Source organism: Tinamus guttatus, unplaced genomic scaffold, assembly GCF_059628265.1.
Source record: "Tinamus guttatus ecotype Peru unplaced genomic scaffold, ASM5962826v1 Tinamus_guttatus_pri_ptg000349l, whole genome shotgun sequence".
NCBI classification, from domain to species: domain Eukaryota; kingdom Metazoa; phylum Chordata; class Aves; order Tinamiformes; family Tinamidae; genus Tinamus; species Tinamus guttatus.
Window position 1 is genome coordinate 1 of NW_028288883.1, and position 21,554 is coordinate 21,554.

Genomic DNA, 21,554 nt, shown 5'->3' on the forward strand with positions numbered 1-21,554 from the left:
CCCATTTTCCACATGGAACAAAATATTGGGAAACCACCCACGCTACGTTTAACTTTCCAATTCTTGGTGCACCTTCGTTCTGGGGAAAAATGGGTAGTTTCAAATCCCGTTTGGATTCTTTCCAGGCTGGTTTATAAGTGGTTCCTCCTGATCTACAAGATCAGCTACGCCACGGGCATCGTCGGCTACATGGCTGTGATGTTCACGCTCTTCGGCCTCAACTTGGTGTTCAGGTGGGTCCTGCAGGTCCAACTCGAGGGCTGGGACTGTCGGGTGGGCGCCCGTCGTGCCCCTTTCCCTATGGAATTTCCTCCGGGTCCTTCTCCAGCCCCAGACACGATGCTCCGCTCCGGAGCATCCCCTTTTCGGGGAGGAAGGGGCAGGAAGATCGGGACAAACCCTTGTTGGGGAGGGAGATGGTTCCACAACGCGTCTGGTTCCGCAACGCGTCCGGATCCGCAACGCGGGCGGCTCCGCGCCGGCTCTCCCGTTGCAGGATCAAGCCGGAAGACGCGATGGACTTCGGCATCTCCCTCCTCTTCTACGGGCTCTACTACGGCGTCCTGGAGCGGGACTTTGCGGAGATGTGCGCGGACTACATGGCCTCCACCATCGGGGTGAGTGCGGGACCGGCCCCCGTCGCCGCGGGGAGCAGCAGCCTCTTCCCACATGGAAGCGGCATTCCCGACGGATCCATTGTCCTGAGGTGCCCGGGCTGACACGAGGGTTTCCCTGGATCCCTGTTAGGAGCAGAGGCCTCATCCCGACATGCACCGGGAATGGGGAACGGGAGAGATCCCGGCCCCGTGCTGGAGCTGTCGGTGCTCCCGGGATGGCGTTCCTGCTCCTCCTGGGCTCTTCAGGGCCTCCAATCTGGGCTCACCTGGAGCAACCAGGCTGACCTTGGCCAGGCTGAGCCCCTCATGCTCAGCTAAGGGCCGGTAGAACGAGCTGGTCCAACCTGAGCTGGTCCAAGCCAAACCGGGCTCTGATGGACCTATTGGGCTGGAGCGAGCTGGGCTGAGCTGGGCTGTACCGGGCCAAACCAGGCCAGCGTGTGCTGGGCTGAACCGAGCCAGGCGATGCCTGTCCAAACAGCACTGGGCTCTGCTGAGCTGAACCGGGCTGTGATGGGCCAAACTGGGCTGTACCAGGCTGAAATGGGCCGAGCTGCCCCAGGCCAAACTGGGCTGTGTTGGGCTGAACCGAGCTAGGTTGTACTGGGTCAGGTGTGCTGGACGGAACCGGGCCAGGCTGTACCAGGCCAAACTGAAGTGAGCTGTGCTAGGCTGAATCGAGCCAGGCTGTACCAGGCCAAACAGGCCAGGCTGTGCTAGGCCGAGCCAGCTCTACTGGGCTGGGCTGTGCTGAACCAAGCTGGATTGTACTGGGCCATTCTGGGCCGAACCAGGCCAAACTGAGACAGGCCGTACTGGGCTGAACCAGGCCAGGCTGTGCTGGGCATCCCAAAGGGCCCTGCCAACCCCAACCATTCCGGGATTCCGGGATTCTGTGTCCCGGTCGGGATTCCCTGCGCTCCGGGGGGACGCGCTCCCTCCCGCCGTCACCCAAGGGCCCCTTGGCACCCCGCGGTGACGGGCGCCCGCGCTCAGTTCTACAGCGCCTCGGGGATGCCCACGAAGCACCTCTCGGACAGCGTGTGCGCCGTGTGCGGGCAGCAGATCCTGGTGGACGTCAGCGAGGAGGGCATCATCGAGAACACCTACCGCCTCTCCTGCAACCACGTGTATCCTTGGCCCTGCTGCGCACTGCTGGAATCACGGAATCATGGAATCATGGAATGCTCAAGGTTGGAGGGGACCTCTAGGGATCATCCAGTCCAACCCCTGCACACGCAGGGTCACCTAGAGCACGTGGCACAGGACTGCGTCCAAGCGGGTTTGAAGATCCCCAGAGAAGGAGACTCCACAACCTCTCTGGGCAGCCTGTTCCAGGGCTCTGGCACCCTCACTGGGAAGAAATTTTTCCTTAAGTTCCTGTGGAACTCTTGGTGCTTCAGTTTGTGACCGTTTCCTCTAGTCCTATCAGTGGCCACCAGTGAAAAGAGGCCGCCCCATCCTCCTCACTGCCTCCCTTGAGGTACTTCTAGACACTGCTCAGGTCCCCTCTAACCAGTCTCATGGAGCCGGGAGAAGCCCCGCGAGTCCCTGGAGCTGCTCCCTGGTCTCCTCGCTCCGGCTCCCGCTGCTCCCGGGCATCCCGCCGAGGGCAGCGCCGGTGCCACGGCCCGAACCTGGCGCCGTGTCCGGAGCCGGGGCCGCCAAGGAGCCGCTTCCAGAGGGAGGAACCTGCTGGGCCGGGACCGGGAGCAGCGCCCGGAGCTGCCGGCGCCTCCAGCGGGTGCTTGGGGTGGTGGCCACCGCGGTCCCATCGGCAGGAGCAGGGACCCCTTGGTAGGAGCGGGGACCCCTCAACAGGAGCTGGGTCCCCTTGACAGGATTGGGATCCCTTGACAGGATTGTGGCCCCCTCAGGAGGAGCAGGGACCCCTTGGTAGGAGCAGGGTCCCCTCAACAGGAGCTGGGTCCCCTCAACAGGATTGGGATCCCCTTGACAGGATTGGGATCCCCTTGACAGGATTATGGCCCCCTCAGGAGGAGCAGGGACCCCTTGGCAGGATCAGAGTCCCCTCAACAGGATTGGGGTCCCCTCAGCAGGATTGGGGTCCCCCCGGCAGGAGCAGGGACTCCTCAGCAGGAGCAAGGACCCCTTGGCAGGAGCCAGGACCCCTTGGTAGGAGCAGGGACCCCTCAACAGGAGCAGGGACCCCTCAACAGGAGCTGGGTCCCCTCAACAGGATTGGGGTCCCCTCAACAGGATTGGGGCCCCTCAGGAGGAGCAGGGGCCCCTCGGCAGGGTCAGGATCCCCTTGGCGGGACCCGGGTCCTCTTGGTAGGAGCAGGGACCCCTTGGCAGGATCAGAGTCCCCTCAACAGGATCCAGGTCCCCTCAGCAGGATCCAGGTCCCCTCAGCAGGATTGGGGTCCCCTCGGCAGGAGCAGGGACCCATCGGTAGGAGCAGGGTCCCCTTGGTAGGAGCAGGGACCCCTTGGCAGAAGCCAGGTCCCCTCGACAGGATTGGGGTCCCCTCAACAGGAGCCGGGTCCCCTTGGCAGGACCCGAGTCCCCTCAGCAGGACTGGGGACCCCTTGGCAGGATCAGCGACCCCTCAGGAGGAGCAGGGACCCTCGGTAGGACCTGGGTCCCCTTGGCAGGAGCCAGGTCCCCTCAACAGGATTGGGGTCCCCTCAGGAGGAGCAGGGGCCCCTCGACAGGGTCAGGATCCCCTTGGCAGGACCCGGGTCCTCTTGGTAGGAGCAGGGACCCCTTGGTAGGAGCAGGAGCAGGGTCCCCTCAACAGGAGCTGGGTCCCCTCAACAGGATTGGGATCCCCTCGACAGGATTGGGGTCCCCCCAGCAGGAGCAGGGACCCCTTGGTAGGAGCAGGGTCCCCTCAACAGGAGCCAGATCCCCTCGGCAGGATTGGGGTCCCCTCAACAGGATTGGGGTCCCCTCGGCAGGACCCGGGTCCCCTCAGCAGGAGCAGGGACCCCTCAGCAGGATCAGGGACCCCTCAGGAGGAGCAGGGACCCTCGGTAGGACCTGGGTCCCCTCAGCAGGGGCCAGGTCCCCTCAACAGGATTGGGGTCCCCTCAACAGGATTGTGGCCCCCTCAGGAGGAGCAGGGACCCCTTGGCAGGATCAGAGTCCCCTCAACAGGATCCAGGTCCCCTCAGCAGGAATGGGGTCCCCCCGGCAGGAGCAGGGACCCCTCAGCAGGAACAGGGACCCCTCAGCAGGAGCGGGGACCTCTTGGCAGGATCAGGGTCCCCTCAACAGGAGCCAGATCCCCTCGGCAGGATTGGGGTCCTCTCAACAGGATTGGGGTCCCCTCAACAGGATTGGGGCCCCTCAGGAGGAGCAGAGGCCCCTCGGCAGGGTCAGGATCTCCTTGGCAGGACCCGGGTCCTCTTGGTAGGAGCGGGGACCCCTTGGCAGGAGCGGGGACCCCTCAACAGGAGCTGGGTCCCCTCAACAGGATTGGGGTCCCCTCAGGAGGAGCAGGGGCCCCTCAGGAGGAGCAGGGTCCCCTCAACAGGATTGGGGTCCCCTCAGGAGGAGCAGGGTCCCCTCGGCAGGGTCAGGATCCCCTTGGCGGGACCCGGGTCCTCTTGGTAGGAGCAGGGACCCCTTGGTAGGAGCGGGGACCCCTCAACAGGCGCTGGGTCCCCTCAACAGGATTGGGATCCCCTTGACAGGATTGTGGCCCCCTCAGGAGGAGCAGGGACCCCTTGGCAGGATCAGGGTCCCCTCAACAGGATCCAGGTCCCCTCAGCAGGATTGGGGTCCCCTCAGCAGGAGCAGGAACCCATCGGTAGGAGCAGGGTCCCCTCGGCAGGAGCAGGGACCCCTCAGCAGGAACAGGGACCCCTTGGCAGGAGCCAGGACCCCTCAACAGGAGCTGGGTCCCCTCAACAGGATTGGGATCCCCTCAACAGGATTGGGGTCCCCCCAGCAGGAGCAGGGACCCCTTGGTAGGAGCAGGGTCCCCTCGGCAGGACCCGGGTCCCCTCAGCAGGAGCTGGGACCCCTTGGCAGGATCAGGGACCCCTCAGGAGGAGCGGGGACCCTCGGTAGGACCCGGGTCCCCTCAACAGGATTGGGGTCCTCTCAACAGGATTGGGGTCCCCTCAGCAGGATTGAGGTCCCCTCAGGAGGAGCAGGGACCCCTCGGCAGGAGCAGGGACCCTTTGGCAGGAGCAGGGACCCCTTGGTAGGAGCAGGGTCCCCTCAACAGGAGCCAGGTCCCCTTGGCAGGATTGGGGTCCCCTCGGGAGGAGCAGGGACCCTTTGGCAGGAGCCAGGTCCCTCGGCATGACCCGGGTCCCCGCAGCAAGAGCAGTGACCCCTCGGCAGGACCCGGGTCCCTTTGACAGGATCAGGGACCCCTCGGCAGGATTGGGGTCCCCTTGGCAGGGTTGTGGTCCCCTCGGCAGGACCCGGGTCCCCACGGCAGGATTGGGGTCCCCTCAACAGGATTGGGGTCCCCTCGGCAGGACCCGGCTCCCCTCGGGAGGAGCAGGGCCCCCCTGGCAGCAGCCCCGGGGCGGCTCCGACGCCGGAATTCCCGGCGGGCGGCCGGGTTTTCCCGGCCGTGACTCAGCGCCGGCGGCTGCTCCGCTGCGGGCGGCCGAGGGGGTTTCCGAAGGGGCCGCGGGCCCGGCTGGCCCCGTCGTGGCGTCGCCGGCGCCGGGAAGCGCCACCGGGTCCCCACGTGGGGACGGAGCCCAGGACAGGACAGGGCAGCTCCTTGTGCAGGACAGGGCACCACGGGAAGCCCCTTCGGAGCCCTTGGGAAGGGGCTGGTGCAGGACGGGGACACGGGGGGACGTGCGGGAGGGCCCGTGGGCGGGAAGCGGCGCCGGGGACGCTGCCCCCGGAGCCTCCGGAGCCGCTTCCGCCCCGCGGGAAGTTCCTGCTGCCTTCCGGGAAAGGCCGGGGCTTGTGCAGCGCTGCACGAGGGACAGGACGGGGACACGGGGGGGCTGGCGCTTGTGCAACACTGCTCCATGGCATGGGGACATGTGATGGGGACACGAGCTGGTGCTTGTGCAACGCTGCTCAAGTGACAGGACGGGGACACGGGGAGCTGGCACTTGTGCAATGCTGCTCAAGTGACAGGACGGGGACATGATGGGGACACAGGGAGCTGGCGCTTGTGCAGCACTGCTGGAGTGACAGGACGGGGACATGGGGAGCTGGGGCTTGTGCAACACTGCTCAAGTGACAGGACGGGGACATGATGGGGAGCTGGCACTTGTGCAGTGCTGCTCAAGTGACAGGACGGGGACATGATGGGGACACGGGACGCTGGCGCTTGTGCAGTGCTGCACGAGTGACAGGACGGGGACACGGGGAGCTGGGGCTTGTGCAACGCTGCTCGAGTGACATGATGGGGACACGGGGAGCTGGCTCTTGTGCAGTGCTGCTCGAGTGACAGGTTGGGGACATGATGGGGACATGGGGCGCTGGCGCTTGTGCAACACTGCTCAAGTGGCATGGGGACATGTGACAGGGACATGGGGAGCTGGCGCTTGTGCAACACTGCTCAAGTGACAGGGTGGGGACACAGGGAGTTGGCACTTGTGCAGCGCTGCTCAAGTGACAGGACAGGGACATGGGGAGCTGGTGTTTGTGCAAGGCTGCTCCCTGGCATGGGGACATGTGACAGGGACACTGGGCGCTGGCGCTTGTGCAACGCTGCTCCATGGCATGGGGACATGTGACAGGGACATGGGGAGCTGAACCTTGTGCAATGCTGCTCCCTGATATGGGGACATGAGGGGGACATGGGGAGCTGGTGCTTGTGCAACACTGCTCCCTGGCATGGGGACATGTGACAGGGACACGGGGAGCTGGCGCTTGTGCAGTGCTGCTCAAGGGACATGATGGGGACATGGGGAGCTGGCACTTGTGCAACACTGCTCCATGGCATGGGGACATGTGATGGGGACAAGAGCTGGTGCTTGTGCAACACTGCTCGAGTGACAGGACGGGGACACGGGGAGCTGGCGCTTGTGCAGCACTGCTCCCTGATATGGGGACATGTGACAGGGACACAAGGAGCTGGCGCTTGTGCAACGCTGCTCCCCAGCATGGGGACATGACAGGGACATGAGGCGCGTGCCCGCGTCCCCCTCGCCCGTGTCCCCGCGCCGTTGTCCTTAACCATGCCGGCAGCTTCCACGAGTTCTGCATCCGCGGCTGGTGCATCGTGGGCAAGAAGCAGACGTGTCCCTACTGCAAGGAGAAGGTGGATCTCAAGAGGATGTTCAGCAACCCGTATCCTTCCCCAGATCCTCGTGCCCCTAGCGCCCCTCGGGCTCCTCGTGCCCCTCACGTTCCTCACACCCCTCGTGCTCCTCGTGTTCCTCGCCTTCCTCATGCCCCTCACGTTCCTTGGGCTTCTCGTGCCCCTTGTACCCCTCACGTTCCTCGCACCCCTCGTGCTCCTCATGCCCCTCGCATTCCTCTTGCCCCTCGTGCTCCTCGGGCTCCTTGGTCTCCTCATACTCCTGATGTTCTTCGTGCCCGTCGCGCTCCTTGTGCCCCTCACGCCCCTTGTGCTCCTCATGCTCCTTGCGATCCTTGTGCCCCTCGTGCCCCTCGCACCCTTCGTGCTCCTTGTGCCCCTCGTGCCCCTCATGTTCCTCGTATTCCTCACACTCCTCACGTTCCTTGTGGCCCTCGCGGCCCTCATGCTCCTCGGGCTCCTTGGGCGTTTTGTGCCCCTCATGCCCCTCGTGCTCTTTGTGCGCCTCGTGACCCTCATGTTCTTCCTCCTCCTCGCGCCCCTCGTGTCCCTCGTGCTCCTCCTCCTCCTCGTGCCTCTCGCGCCCCTTGTGTCCCTCGTGCTCCTCGTGTCCCTCGTGCTCCTCCTCCTCCTCGTGCCTCTCGCGCTCCTCGTGCTCCTTGTGCCCCTCATGTTGCTCGCATTCCTCATGCTCCTCATGTTCCTCGTGCCCCTCGCTCTCCTCGTGCCCCTCGTGCCCCTTGTGCTCCCATTGCCCCTCATGCTCCTTGTGTTCCTCCTCCTCCTCGTGCCTCTCACGCCCCTTGTGTCCCTCGTGCTCCTCATGTCCCTCGTGCTCCTCCTCCTCCTCGTGCCTCTCGCGCTCCTCATGCTCCTTGTGCCCCTCATGTTGCTCGCATTCCTCATGCTCCTCATGTTCCTCGTGCCCCTCGCTCTCCTCGTGCCCCTCGTGCCCCTTGTGCTCCCATTGCCCCTCATGCTCCTTGTGTTCCTCCTCCTCCTCGTGCTCCTCGTGCCCCTTGTGCCCCTCATGCCCCTTGTGCTCCCGTTGCCCCTCGTGCCCCTCGCGCCCCTCGTCCCCCTCATGCCCCTTGTGCTCCTCGCGCCCCTTATGCCCGTCGTGCTCCTCGTGTTCCTCGCGCCCCTCATGCCCCTCACGCTCCTCCTGCCCTTCGTGCCCCTCGTGCCGCTCGTGCTCCGTGTGCCCCTCGTGTTCCTCCTCCTTGCACCCCTTGCACCCCTCGTGCTCCTCACGCTCCTTGGGCATTTCTTGCCCTTTGTGCCCCTCGTGCCCCTCGTGCCCCTCGTGCTCCTCGTGCCCCTCGTGCTCCTCGTGCCCCTTGTGCTCCTCGTGCCCCTCATGCTCCTTGTGTTCCTCCTCCTCCTCGTGCTCCTCGTGCCCCTTGTGCTCCTCGTGCCCCTCGTGCCCCTTGTGCTCCTCGTGCCCCTCGTGCCCCTCGCGCCCCTCGTCCCCCTCATGCCCCTTGTGCTCCTCGCGCCCCTTATGCCCGTCGTGCTCCTCGTGTTCCTCGCGCCCCTCATGCCCCTCACGCTCCTCCTGCCCTTCGTGCCCCTCGTGCCGCTCGTGCTCCGTGTGCCCCTCGTGTTCCTCCTCCTTGCACCCCTTGCACCCCTCGTGCTCCTCACGCTCCTTGGGCATTTCTTGCCCTTTGTGCCCCTCGTGCCCCTCGTGCCCCTCGTGCCCCTCGTGCTCCTCGTGCCCCTTGTGCTCCTCGTGCCCCTTGTGCTCCTCGTGCCCCTCATGCTCCTTGTGTTCCTCCTCCTCCTCGTGCTCCTCGTGCCCCTTGTGCTCCTCGTGCCCCTCGTGCCCCTTGTGCTCCTCGTGCCCCTCATGCTCCTTGTGTTCCTCCTCCTCCTCGTGCTCCTCGCGCTCCTCGTGCCCCTTGTGCTCCTCGTGCCCCTCGTGCTCCTCGTGCCCCTCGTGCCCCTCGTGCCCCTTGCGCTCCTCATGCCCCTCGTGCCCCTCGTGCCCTTCGTGCTCCTCGTGCTCCTCATGCTCCTCGTGCCCGTTGTGCTCCTGTTGCCCCTCATGCTCCTCGTGCCCCTTGCTCTCCTCGTGCCCCTCGTGCCGCTCGTGCTCCTCGTGCCCCTCGTGCCCGTCGTGCTCCTTGACCCGCGCGCAGCTGGGAGCGGCCCCACGTCATGTACGGGCAGCTGCTGGACTGGCTGCGCTACCTGGTGGCCTGGCAGCCCGTCATCATCGGACTGGTGCAGGGCATCAACTACGCGCTGGGCCTGGAGTAGCGGGACCGGCCGAGGACTCCGCGCGGGGCCGCGCGGCGGCGGCGCCGCCTCCGCGCGGGGGTTTCCCCCGTTTCCTTCCGTTTTGGTTTTTAAGCCGTTGTTTTAAGGAGCCCACCTGGAACTCTCGATGGCGGACGCAGAGACGCTGGCGGCGCCGGAGCCGCGGGGACGGCGGCGCCCGCGGGCCGGGAAAGGGCCCTGGGATGCGCTCGGAGCGCGGGGAAGCGCCGTTGGATGAGCGCGGTGCCCGTGGGCAGGGAAGAACTGTTGGGATGCGCTCGGAGCGCGGGGAAGCGCCGTTGGATGCGCTCGGAGCGCGGTGCCCGTGGGCAGGGAAGAACTGTTGGGATGCGCTCGGAGCGCGGGGAAGCGCCGTTGGATGCGCTCCGAGCGCAGGGAAGCGCCATTGGATGCGCTCCGAGCGCGGCACCCATGGCCAGGAAAGGCCCCTGGGATATGCTCGGAGCGCGGGGAATCACCGTTGGATGCGCTTGGAGCGCGGCGAAGAACTGTTGGGATGCGCTCGGAGCGCGGTGCCCGTGCGCAGGGAAGCGCCGTTGGGATGCGCTCGGAGCGCAGCACCTGCACACAGGGAAAGGCCTTTGGGATGCGCTCCGAGCGCGGTGCCCGTGCGCAGGGAAAGGCCTTTGGGAAGCACTCGGCACACGGTGCCCGTGCGCAAGGAAGCGCCGCTGGATCCCGTGCGCAGGGAGCGCCTGGAGCGGCGGAGCCGATCCCGGAGCCGATCCCGGAGCCGATCCCGGCCGCGCTCCGCCGGCCCCCGCGCCCTTTTGTAATTCCCGTTTTTCTACGCTCTCCGCGGGCTCCGGGCTCGGCGCGGCGCCCGGTTGTGCCAAACACCCAAATAGAGTCTGGCCACGGCGCCGCGCGCTGCGCTCCGTCCTTCCCGCTCCGTGCTTCCCGCTCCGTGCTTCCCGCTCCGGCCTTCCCGCTCCGTGCTTCCCGCTCCGGCCTTCCCGCTCCGGCCTTCCCGCCGCTCCGGGGCCGCTCCCGTCCTTCCCGCTCCGTCCTTCCCGCTCCGGCCTTCCCGCTCCGGCCTTCCCGCTCCCGTCCTTCCCGCTCCCGTCCTTCCCGCTCCGTCCTTCCCGCCGCTCCGGGGCTGCTCCCGTCCTTCCCGCTCCGTCCTTCCCGCTCCGTCCTTCCCGCTGCTCCGGGGCCGCTCCCGTCCTTCCCGCTCCGGCCTTCCCGCTCCGTCCTTCCCGCTCCCGTCCTTCCCGCTCCGGCCTTCCCGCTCCGTCCTTCCCGCTCCGGCCTTCCCGCTCCGTTCTTCCCGCCGCTCCGGGGCCGCTCCTGTCCTTCCCGCTCCGTCCTTCCCGCCGCTCCGGGGCCGCTCCTGTCCTTCCCGCTCCGTCCTTCCCGCCGCTCCGGGGCCGCTCCCGTCCTTCCCACCGCTCCAGGGCCGCTCCCGTCCTTCCCGCTGCCGTTTCCCGGTGCCCCCGGCCGGGCCGGAGCCGCCTCCTGCTCCGAGATAACCCGTTCCGGGCGCTTCCTTCCCGGCGCCGCCGCCTCGCTCCCGCTTACGGGAAAGGGCCGGATTCCGGCTCCGTCCCGGGGTGCCGGGTTGGGGCTCTGCCTGCGCTGGGGGCTGTGGGCCCAGGGGGTCCTGTGGGGACACCGGGGCCACCTCGTGCTCGGCCATCGCGCGGTGTCACCCAACACCCCATGGTGGCACCGAGTGTCCCGCAGTGTCACCCAATGCACCGCACTGTATCGCAATACCCTGCGGTGTCACCCAGTGCCCCATGATGTCACCCAGTGCCCCATGATGTCACCCAGTGTCCTGCAGCATCCCCCAGCGCCCCGCGGTGTCACCCAGCGCCCCATGATGTCACCCAGTGTCCCACGGTGTCACCCAACACCCCGCGGTGCCGCCCAACACCCTGTGGTGTCACCCAACGCCTGTAGTGTTGCCCAACGCCCTGCGGTGTCACCCGGCACCCCATGGTGTCACCCAACATCCTGTGGTGCCACCCAGCGCACTGCGGTGTTGCCCAATGCCCTGCGGTGTCACCCAGCGCCCCATGATGTCACCCAGCGCCCTGCAGTGTCACCCAGCACCCCACAATGTCACCCAATGCCCTGCGGTGTCAGCACCCTGCAGTGTCACCGAGTGCCCTGCAGTGTCACCCAATGCCCCGCGGTGTCACCCAGCACCCCGCGGTGTCACCCAGCTCACGCCGCTCACGGGACGGTGCCGCGTGGGGCCACCAGCCGCGCTGGGACACGCGGTGGTGGCCGGTGGCCGTGGGACAGGAGGGTGGGTGTGGGGCGTCGTAGGGGATAGGGGACACTGGGGACATGGGGGGTGCAGGTGCCAGGGATGGGACATGGGGGACAGGGACATTCCAGGTTGGCACATGTGGGACATGTGGGACAGGGGGATCCTGGGATGGGACATGTGGGACAGGGGGATCCCAGGATGGGACATGTGGGACAAGGGGATCCCGGGATGGGACATGTGGGACAGGGGGATCCTGGGATGGGACATGTGGGACAAGGGGATCCCGGGATGGGACATGCTGCTTCCATCCTTTCCTATCCCCTACCCAGGACAGGGGACCCTGCTGTCCCCCCATAATGGGACCCCGCTGTCCTACCTGGGACGGGGTCCCTGCATGTCCAGGATGGGACATGTGGGACAGGGGGATCCCGGGATGGGACACGCGGGACGGGGGATCCCGGGGCGGGGCGGAGCCGCCGGGCGAGTCCCGCCCCCCCCGGCCCAGCCCGGCTCGGCTCGGCCCGGCCCGTCCCGACCCGCTCCATAAAGCGCCGCGGAGCCGCCGCCGCCGCCGCCACCGCGTCATGGAGCCGCGCGCCCTCCCCGCCGGTACCGCGAGGGGCCCCGGCGTCCGGGGCGGGGGGGGCACCGGGACGGGGGGGCTCGGGACAGCCCGGGGGTGGGGGGAGAGGGGGGGTCTGGAACGGGGGGGACCCCCGGGGGTCCCGGGACACGGGGGGACCCCCGGGGGTCCCGGCCCCTCCGCAGCCCCCGGGGGCTCCGGCCCTGAGCCCCGTTCGGTCTCAGGGCTCCGCGTGCGGCTGCTGCTGCCGCCCCTGCTCTGCTGGGCCCTGCTGCCCCCCGCGCCAGGTGAGCGACGTCCCCTCCCGGGACCCCCTGTCCCACCCGGGACCCCCTGTCCCACCCGGGACACGGGATCCCCTTGTCCCCTCCCGGGACCCCCTGTCCCACCCGGGACCCCCTGTCCCACCTGGGACACGGGATCCCCTTGTCCCCACCCGGGAGCCCCTGTCCCACCCGGGAGCCCCTGTCCCACCCGGGATCCCCTTGTCCCCTCCCGGGACCCCCTGTCCTACCCGGGACACGGGATCCCCTTGTCCCCTCCCGGGACCCCCTGTCCTACCCGGGACACGGGACCCCTTGTCCCCACCCGGGAGCCCCTGTCCCACCCGGGACCCCCTGTCCTACCCGGGACACAGGATCCCCTTGTTCCCACCCGGGACCCCCTGTCCCACCCGGGACACGGGATCCCCTTGTTCCCACCCGGGATCCCCTTGTTCCCACCCGGGACCCCCTGTCCCACCCGGGACCCCCTGTCCCACCCGGGACACGGGATCCCCTTGTCCCCACCCGGGACCCCCTGTCCCACCCGGGACCCCCTGTCCCACCCGGGACACCCTGTCCTACCTGGGAGCCCCGGTCCTACCTGGGACACGGGATCCCCTTGTCCCCTCCTGGGACCCCCTGTCCTACCCGGGACACGGGATCCCCTTGTCCCCACCCGGGATCCCCTTGTCCCCACCCGGGACACCCTGTCCCACCCGGGACACCCTGTCCCACCCGGGACCCCCTGTCCTACCTGGGAGCCCCGATCCTACCTGGGACACGGGATCCCCTTGTCCCCTCCTGGGATCCCCTTGTCCCCCCCCCAGGATCCTGCTATCCCGCTGTCCTACCTGGGACATGGGATCGCACTGTCCCCTCCCCAGGATCCCACTGTCCTACCCGGGATATGGGACCCTTTTGTCCCCCTCCGCCCTGGGACCTTTTTGTCCCCCCCGCCAGGTTCCCCCCAGGATCCTTCTGTCCTACCCGGGATATGGGATCCCGCTGTCCCCTCCCCAGGATCCTGCTGTGCCCCCAGGACCCCACTGCCCTATCTGGGATACAGGATCCTGCTGTGCCCTCCCCAGGATCCCACTGTCCTCTTATCAGGACCCCACTGTCCTATCTATCTGGGATATGGGATCCCATCGTCCCCACCCCAGGATCCTGCTGTCCTATCTGGGATATGGGATCCCGCTGTCCCCTCCCCAGGATCCTGCTGTGCCCCCAGGACTGCCCTATCTGGGATACAGGATCCTGCTGTGCCCTCCCTAGCATCCTGTTATCCTATCTGGGATATGGGACCCTGCTGCCCCCCCAGGACCCCACTGTCCCCCTCCCCAGGACCTTGCTGCCCTATCTGGGATATGGGATCCCACTGTCCCCTCCCCAGGACCCCGCTGTCCTATCTGGGATATGGGATCCCACTGTCCCCACCCCAGGACCCCGCTGCCCTATCTGGGATACGGGATCCCGCTGTCCCCTCCCCAGGATCCCACTGTCCCCTCCCCAGGACCCCGCTGCCCTACCCGGGATATGGGATCCCACTGTCCCCTCCCCAGGATCCCACTGCCCTCTCTGGGATATGGGATCCCGCTGCCCTATCTGGGATATGGGATCCCGCTGTCCCTACCCCAGGACCCCGCTGTCCTCTCTGTCCCCACCAGCCCACGGGACCCCGCTGTCCCCACCAGGACCTGCCACCGCAGCCCCCGCTGCGTCCCCCGGTGCCACCGCCCTGGAGCTCAACGTCACCGTCCTGGGGGACCCGTCCGAGCCCCCCCGCCCGGGTGAGCGTCGCCGGGGGCCGCGGGGGGTCCGGGGCCACCCCGTGTCCCCCCGCGCTGACCCCGCTGCGGCCGCAGGCGCCGGCGTCACCGTGTCGTGCCGGGCGCGCGGCGGCCGCCCCGGGCTCACGCTGCTCTACTGGCTGGGGAACGGCTCCTTCGTGGAGCGGCTCTACCCCGACGGGGCCGTGCGCGAGGGCGCCGTGCGGTGAGTGCGGGCGCGTGGGGCTGCATGGGGCTGCAGGAGGGTGCATGGGGCTGCATGGGGCTGCAGGAGGGTGCATGGGGCTGCGGGGCAGCAGGAGGGTGCGTGGAGCTATTGGCTGCAGGAGGGTGCATGGAGCTATTGGCTGCATGGGGCTGCAGGAGGGTGCATGGGGCTGCGGGGCTGCAGGAGGGTGCATGGGGCTGCAGGAGGGTGCATGGGGCTGCGGGGCTGCAGGGCGCATGGGGCTGCAGGAGGGTGCATGGGGCTGCGCGGCTGCGGGAGGCTGCATGGGCCTGCAGGAGGGTGCATGGAGCTATTGGCTGCAGGAGGGTGCATGGAGCTATTGGCTGCATGGGGCTGCAGGAGGGTGCATGGGGCTGCGGGGCTGCAGGAGGGTGCATGGGGCTGCACGGCTGCAGGAGGCTGCATGGAGCTATTGGCTGCAGGAGAGTGCATGGAGCTGCAGGAGGGTGCATGGGGCTGCAGGGTGCATGGGGTTGCGGTAGGGTGCAGGGGGCTCTAGCTGCAGGTTACAGGGTACGTGGGGCTGCAGGAGGGTATAGGGGGTACAGGGGGCTGCACGGGGTTGCACGGTGCAGGGAGTTTCGTGGCTGCAGGAGGGTGCATGGAGCTGCAGGAGGGTGCATGGAGCTGCAGCATGCATGGGGCTGCAGGAGGGTGCATGGGGCTGCAGGAGGGTGCATGGAGCTGCAGCATGCATGGGACTGCAGGAGGGTTTAGCGGGTGCAGGGGGCTGCACGGGGTTGCAGGGTGCATGGGGCTTCGTGGCTGCAGGAGGGTGCATGGGGCTGCAGGAGGGTGCATAGGGCTGCAGCATGCATGGGGCTGCAGGAGGGTGCATGGAGCTGCAGCATGCATGGGACTGCAGGAGGGTTTAGCGGGTGCAGGGGGCTGCACGGGGTTGCAGGGTGCATGGGGCTTAGTGGCTGCAGGAGGGTGCATGGGACTGCAGGAGGGTGCATGGGGCTGCAGGAGGGTGGATGGAGCTGCAGGGTGCATGGGGCTGCAGGAGGGTGCAGGGTGCATGGGGCTGCAGGAGGGTGCATGGGGCTCTAGCTGCAGGTTCCAGGGTGCACAGGGCTTTGGGGCGCCCCTGCGCTGCACCCCAGGGCTGAGGGGGGGTCCCCCCCGTCCGCGTCCCCGCCGGGGTGTCGCTCACGGCCGCCTCCTGCGCAGGGAGGAGCCGGGGGCCGCCCTGCGCCGCGAGCTGCACGTGGGCGCGTGGGGCGCGCGGGCGCTGAGCACCAACTTCACGTGCGTGGCGCTCAGTCCCTGCGGGCACGCGGCCCGGCCCGCGCGCTGGCCGCCCGCCTGGGCCCCGGGCCTGGGCTGAGCCCGCGCACCGGGCACGAGCGGCCGCGTCCCACGCCGGGGACACCGCGGGGGACCCCCCGGCTGCGCCCGGAGCACCGGCCGCCCACGGTGCCTTCGTCCTCACTGTCTCCATCGTCCTCATCGCTGGGCCCGTGGGGAGCACCGGCTGCCCATGGTGCCTTTGTCCTCAGCGTCTCCATCACCACCATCGCTGGGCCCATGGGGAGCACTGGCTGCCCACGGTGCCTTCGTCCTCAGCATCTCCCTCGCCACCATCGCCGGGCCCATGGGGAGCACTGGCCGCCCACGGTGCCTTCGTCCTCAGCATCTTCATCGCCACCATCGCCGGGCCCATGGGGAGCACCAGCTGCCCACGGTGCCTTCGTCCTCAGCATCTTCATCACCACCATCGCCGGGCCCATGGGGAGCACCGGCCGCCCACGGTGCCTTCGTCCTCAGCATCTTCATCACCACCATCGCCGGGCCCACGGGGAGCACCGGCCGCCCACGGTGCCTTCGTCCTCAGCATCTTCATCACCACCATCGCCGGGCCCACGGGGAGCACCGGCTGCCCACGGTGCCTTCGTCCTCAGCATCTCCATCACCACCATCGCTGGGTGCACGGGGAGCACCGGCCGCCCACGGTGCCTTCATCCTCAGCGTCTTCATCGCCACCATCACCGGGCCCATGGGGAGCACCAGCTGCCCACGGTGCCTTCATCCTCAGCATCTCCATCACCACCATCACCACACCCGTGGGGAGCACCGGCCGCCCACGGTGCCTTCGTCCTCAGCATCTTCATCGCCACCATCGCTGGGTCCGCGGGGAGCACCGGCTGCCCAAGGCGCGGAGGGAAGCGCTGCCGCCCGCGGGGACGTGTCCGTGTGTCCGGCCCGTGTAGCTCCGTGCGGGAGGGCGGCCCCGGGCAGCCCTTCCTGGTGCCGGCACCTTCCACCCAGTGGCAAATAAAGAGCAGGGAACGGCCCCGGCCGCGTGTGCTGCGTGCGCGGGTGCACCCGGAGCGGGGACCTGCAGAGAGCGGGGACAGCGGCCAGGCACGGTCCATGGAGGAGCCTCGTGCAGCCAGGGCTGCGCTGGAGACTCCTGTGTGTCGCGGCCCCCGGGCATTCCCGGCAATCCGGGTCCTGCGTCATAGAATGCTCAAGGTTGGAAGAGACCTCTAGGGATCACCCAGTCCAACCCCTGCACACGCAGGGTCACCTAGAGCACGTGGCACAGGACTGCGTCCAAGCGGGTTTGGAGATCTCCAGAGAAGGAGACTCCACAACCTCTCTGGGCAGCCTGTTCCAGGGCTCTGGCACCCTCACTGGGAAGGAATTTTTCCTTAAGTTCCTGTGGAACTTTTGGTGTTTCAGTTTGTGGCTGTTTCCTTTAGTTCTGTCGGTGGCCACCAGTGAAAAGAGGCCGCCCCATCCTCCTCACTGCCTCCCTTGAGGTACTTCTAGACACTGCTCAGGTCCCCTCTCAGCCTTCTCTTCTCCAGCTGAACAGGCCCAGCTCCCTCAGCCTCTCCTCATAGGGCAGATGTTCCAGGCCCCTGATCATCCTCGTAGCCCTGCGCTGGACTCTCTCCAGCAGCTCCACATCCCTCTTGTACTGTGGAGCCCAGAACTGGACACAATACTCCAGATGTGGCCTCACCAGGGCTGAGTAGAGCGGCGGGATCCCCTCCCTCGACCTGCTGCAGACGCTCTTCTTAATGCAGCCCAGGATCCCATTGGCCTCTTGGCCATGAGGGCACACTGCTGCCTCATGGTCAACTTGTTGTCCACCATGACACCCAGGTCCCTCTCCACAGAGCTGCTCTCCAGAAGGTCGGTCCCCAGCCTGTACTGGTGTCTGTGGTTATTCCTCCCCAAGGCTTCCCGACATCCTTTGGGCCGGCAGCTCCCAAGGAGGCTCCTGCCCGGGAACGCAGCCCTGGCTGCGGGAATGCTGCCGAGCCTGGTTAGAGCCATGGACTATTATCCCTACATATGGGAAGAGAAGAAGCGGTGGCGCGCAGCCTGAGGGCATTGACAGGGACTCTAGGGAATTGGGGCAGACCCTCGGGAACTCGGGCACGCAGGTCATGTTCTCTTCCGTTCTTCCCAGTGCAGGCAGCAGTATAGAAGGTTGGATACCTTCTATATCACAAGAAGGTGATACAGGAGGATACAGTCCATCAAGATGGGGCTCCGTGGCTGGTGTCACCGCCACAACTTTGGTTTCTTTGGGAGCAGGAAGCCTTCCATGGCACCGGGCATGATGGAATCTGATGGGATCCACCTTTCCCAAAGCGGGAAGAGAGCCCTGGGACACGAGCTAGCCGGGCTCATCGAGAGGGCTTTAAACTAGATCCGAGGAGGACGGGGGTATCATCGGGAAGCAGGTTATGGGGCAGGCGATGGCCTGTCATGCCACTGGCAGCCACCTAACTCCATAGGCTCTGAAGGGCGCCCTAAGCTTGAAGAAGCTAAATGACAAAATATGAGAAGTTCTGAAGGCCACGTGGTCATGTTCCAGCTGGGGCAGCTGGAAAGAGAGGCCAACTCAAATGCCTCTATGCAAACACATGCAGCATGGGGAATAAACAAGGAGAGTTGGAGACGTGTGTGCGATTGCAGGGCCATGATCTCATTGCAGTTGCTGAGACATGGTGGGACAGCTCTCATGACTGGAACAAAGCCATGGATGGCTTTAGGGTTTTCAGGAAGGTGAGGTGGTGGAGCTGCTCTTTACGTGACAGAGCAACTGGAATGCACAGAGCTCAGCACAGGGGAGGACAAAGCGCAGGTCAAGAGCCTGTGGGTGAGGATTAAAGGGCAGCCAACAGGGGCGACACTGTCGTGGGCATTTACTACAGGCCTCCTGACCAGGGGGAGGAAGTGGATGAGGCCTTCTACAGGCAGCTGCAGCAAGCCTCAGGATCCCAGGCCCTGGTCCTTTCATGGGATATCAACCACCCTGATGTCTGCTGGGATGATCTCACAGCTGGGAACAGACAGTCCCGGAGGTTCCTGTAGAACATTGCAGATGATAACTTGTTGATGCAGATGGTTGAGGAGCCAACAAGGCGGGGGGCGCTGCTAGGCCTGATACTAACAAACAGAGATGGTCTAGTGGGAAACGTGAAGGTTGGGGGCAGTTTTGGCTGCAGGGACTATGAGGTGTTGGAATTCACGATCCTGTGAGGAGGAAGCTGGGGAAGAAGTAGGATTGCATCCCTGGACTTCAACAGAGCTAACATGGCCCTCTTCAGGGAGCTCCGTGGAGGAATCCCCTAGGTCAGGGTTCTAGAAGGAATAGGGGTCCAGGAGAGTTGGCTAGTATTCAAATACCACTTTCTCCAAGCTCAGGATTGGAGCATTCCTATAAGAAAGAAGTCAAGCAAGGAGGGCAGGAGACCTGTGTGGATGGGCAAGGAGCTGTTGGGTAAACTTAATGAGAAAAAGAGCCTGTACGTAATGTGGAAGAAGGGCCCGGCCACATGGGAAGACTATAGGAACATTGTCAGAGAATGCAGGGATGGAACAAGGAAGGCCAAGGCCCTTTCGGAGTTAGAGTTAGCGAGAGATGTGAGGGGCAGCAAGAAGGGCTTCTATACAGACATCAGCAGCAAGAGGAAGACTAGGGAAAATGTTAGTCCCCTGCTGAATGGGGAGGGCACCTTGGTGACAGGGGCTGCAGAGAAGGTCGTGTTACTAAATGGCTTCTTTGCCTCAGTCTTTACTGCTAAGGCTAGTTCCCATGAACTACAGAGCCCAGACACAAGAGAGAGAACCAGGAGAGAGGAGCACTTTGCACTGGTTGAGGAGGATTGGGTTAGGGCTGATTTAGGCAAACTGGACACCCATAAATGTATGGGCCCACATGGGGTGCATCCAAGAGTGCTGAGGGAACTGGTGAGGCTCATGGCTCAGCCGTTCTCCATCATCTTTGAGAGGTCATGGAGATCAGGGGAGGTGCTGGAGGACTGGAGGAAACCAACATCACTCCAGTCTTCAAAAGGGCAAGAAGGAGGACCTGGGAAACTACAGGTTGGTCAGCCTCACCTCCATCCCTGGGAAGGTGATGGAGCAGCTCATCCTAGAGACCATCTCTAGGCATGTCAAGAAAAAGAAGGTGATCAGGAGTAGTCAGCATGGGTTCGCCAAAGGGAAGTTGTGTCTGACAAACCTGATGATAGACTTCTAAGATCACCGAATCCCAGAGTGGTTGAGATTGGAGGGGACCTCTAGAGATCATCTAGTCTAATCCCCCTGCTCCATCGGGGACACCCAGAGCATGAGGCATCCAGGCTGGTTGAAGATCTCCAGAGCAGGAGACTCCACAACCTCTCTGGGCAGCCTGTGCCAGGGCTCTGGCACCCTTAAAGTAAAGAAGTTCTTCCACATATGGATGTGGAACTTCCTGTGTTTCAGCTTACACCCATTACCCCTCTCCTGGCATCGGCCACCACTGAGAAGAGCCTGGCCCCATCCTCCCTACAATCACCCCTCAGGTACTGGAACAGGTTGATCGGATCTCCTCTCAGCCTTCTCTTCTCCAGACGAAACAGGCCCAGCTCGCTTATTCTCTCCTCATATGACAAATGCTCCGGTCCCTTCAGCATCTTCGTGGCTCTGCCCTGGCCCCTCTCCAGCAGCTCCAGGTCCCTCTTGTCCCGGGGAGCCCAGAGCTGCCCCCAATGCTCCAGTGCGGCCTCCCCAGAGCTGAGCAGAGGGGCAGGATCCCTCCCTCGCCCGCTGGCAACGCTCCTGCTGCAGCCAGGAGCCCATTGGCCTTCTTGGCCACCAGGGCACGTTGCTGCCTCATGGGCAACCTGGTGTCACCCAGGACTCCCAAATCCCTCTCCGTGGAGCTGCTTTCCAGCAGGTCAACCCCTAATCCGTGCTGGTGCCTGGGGTTATTCCTCCCAGGGCAGGACCCTGCACTTGTCCTTGTTGAACCTCATGAGGTTCCTCTGTGCCCAACTCTCCATCCTGTCCAGGTCCCTCTGAATGGCATCACAGCCCTCGGGAGTGTTGGCCACTCCTCCCAGCTTGGTGTCACCTGCAAACTTGCTGAGGGTGCCCTCTGTGCCCTCATCCACATCATTGATGAACAAGTTGAAGAGCCCCAGGCCCAGGACTGACCCCTGGGGGACACCACTGGCCACAGGCCTCCAACTAGACCTGGCCCCATTTATCACCACCCTCTGGGCTCTGCCATCCAGCCAGTCCTCAGTCCACTCATCCTGAGCTTCCCTATGAGGATGTTATGGGAGACGACGTCGAAAGCCCTGCTGAAGTCAAGGTAGACAACATCCATGGCTCTCCCATCACCCATCCAGCCGGTCACCTCATCGTAGAAGGCTATCGGGTTCATCAGAGACGACTTTTCCTTGGTGATCCTGTGCTGACTGCTCCTGATCACCTTCTTCTCCTTGACATGCCTAGAGATGGTCTCTAGGATGAGCTGCTTCATCACCTTTCCAGGGATGGACGTGAGGTTGACCGGCCTGTAGCTTCTTGGGTGCGTGCAGCACAGCATACACCATGGCACGCACCATGGCACACAGCATGTGCCGTGGCATGCAGCATGGCATGCAGCACGGCACGCACCATGGCATGCACCACAACATGCACTACAGCATGCAGCACGGCACGCATCACAGCATGTACCGCAGCATACAACATGGCATGCAGCATGGCATGCACCACAGCATGCAGCACAGCAGAAGGCACGGCATGCAGCATAGCATGTGCCATGACATGCACCATGGCATGCAACACAGCACAGAGTATGTCACGCAGCACAGCATGCAACACAGCATGCACCATGACACACGCCATGGCACGCACCACAACATGCGCTACAGCATGCAGCACGGCACATACCGCAGCATACAGCATGGCACACAGCACGGCATGCACCATGGCATGCAGCACGGCAGAAGGCACGACATGCAGCATAGCACACACCATGGCATGCAGCATGGCATGCACCAGGGCACACACCACAGCATGCACCATGGCACGACCACAACATGCA

General features: G+C 65.3%; 2 protein-coding genes across 2 annotated transcripts; both read left to right on the plus strand.

Annotated features, from left to right (window-relative positions):
- Positions 1-121: 121 nt before the first annotated feature.
- Positions 122-9,099, plus strand: RNF121 (ring finger protein 121). Its single transcript, XM_088529814.1, has 5 exons — positions 122-233; positions 497-617; positions 1,614-1,747; positions 6,762-6,863; positions 8,979-9,099. Exons 1-5 carry the CDS (start codon positions 190-192, stop codon positions 9,097-9,099), a joined length of 522 nt encoding a protein of 173 aa, XP_088385940.1. The 5' UTR covers positions 122-189.
- Positions 9,100-11,925: 2,826 nt separating this feature from the next.
- On the plus strand, positions 11,926-15,536 carry IL18BP (interleukin 18 binding protein). Its single transcript, XM_088529823.1, has 5 exons — positions 11,926-11,950; positions 12,149-12,211; positions 13,855-13,977; positions 14,053-14,182; positions 15,380-15,536. Exons 1-5 carry the CDS (start codon positions 11,926-11,928, stop codon positions 15,534-15,536), a joined length of 498 nt encoding a protein of 165 aa, XP_088385949.1.
- Positions 15,537-21,554: the final 6,018 nt, after the last annotated feature.

Excerpts from the sequence above, each read along its gene's own strand:
- RNF121 (XM_088529814.1), top strand. The coding sequence starts at position 190 with ATGGCTGTGATGTTCACGCTCTTCGGCCTCAACTTGGTGTTCAG. Across the intron at positions 618-1,613 it reads ACATGGCCTCCACCATCGGG|TTCTACAGCGCCTCGGGGAT; the intron begins GTGAGTGCGGGA and ends GCCCGCGCTCAG. Across the intron at positions 1,748-6,761 it reads CGCCTCTCCTGCAACCACGT|CTTCCACGAGTTCTGCATCC; the intron begins GTATCCTTGGCC and ends CCATGCCGGCAG.
- IL18BP (XM_088529823.1), top strand. The coding sequence starts at position 11,926 with ATGGAGCCGCGCGCCCTCCCCGCCG. Across the intron at positions 11,951-12,148 it reads GCCGCGCGCCCTCCCCGCCG|GGCTCCGCGTGCGGCTGCTG; the intron begins GTACCGCGAGGG and ends GTTCGGTCTCAG. Across the intron at positions 12,212-13,854 it reads CCTGCTGCCCCCCGCGCCAG|CCCACGGGACCCCGCTGTCC; the intron begins GTGAGCGACGTC and ends TGTCCCCACCAG.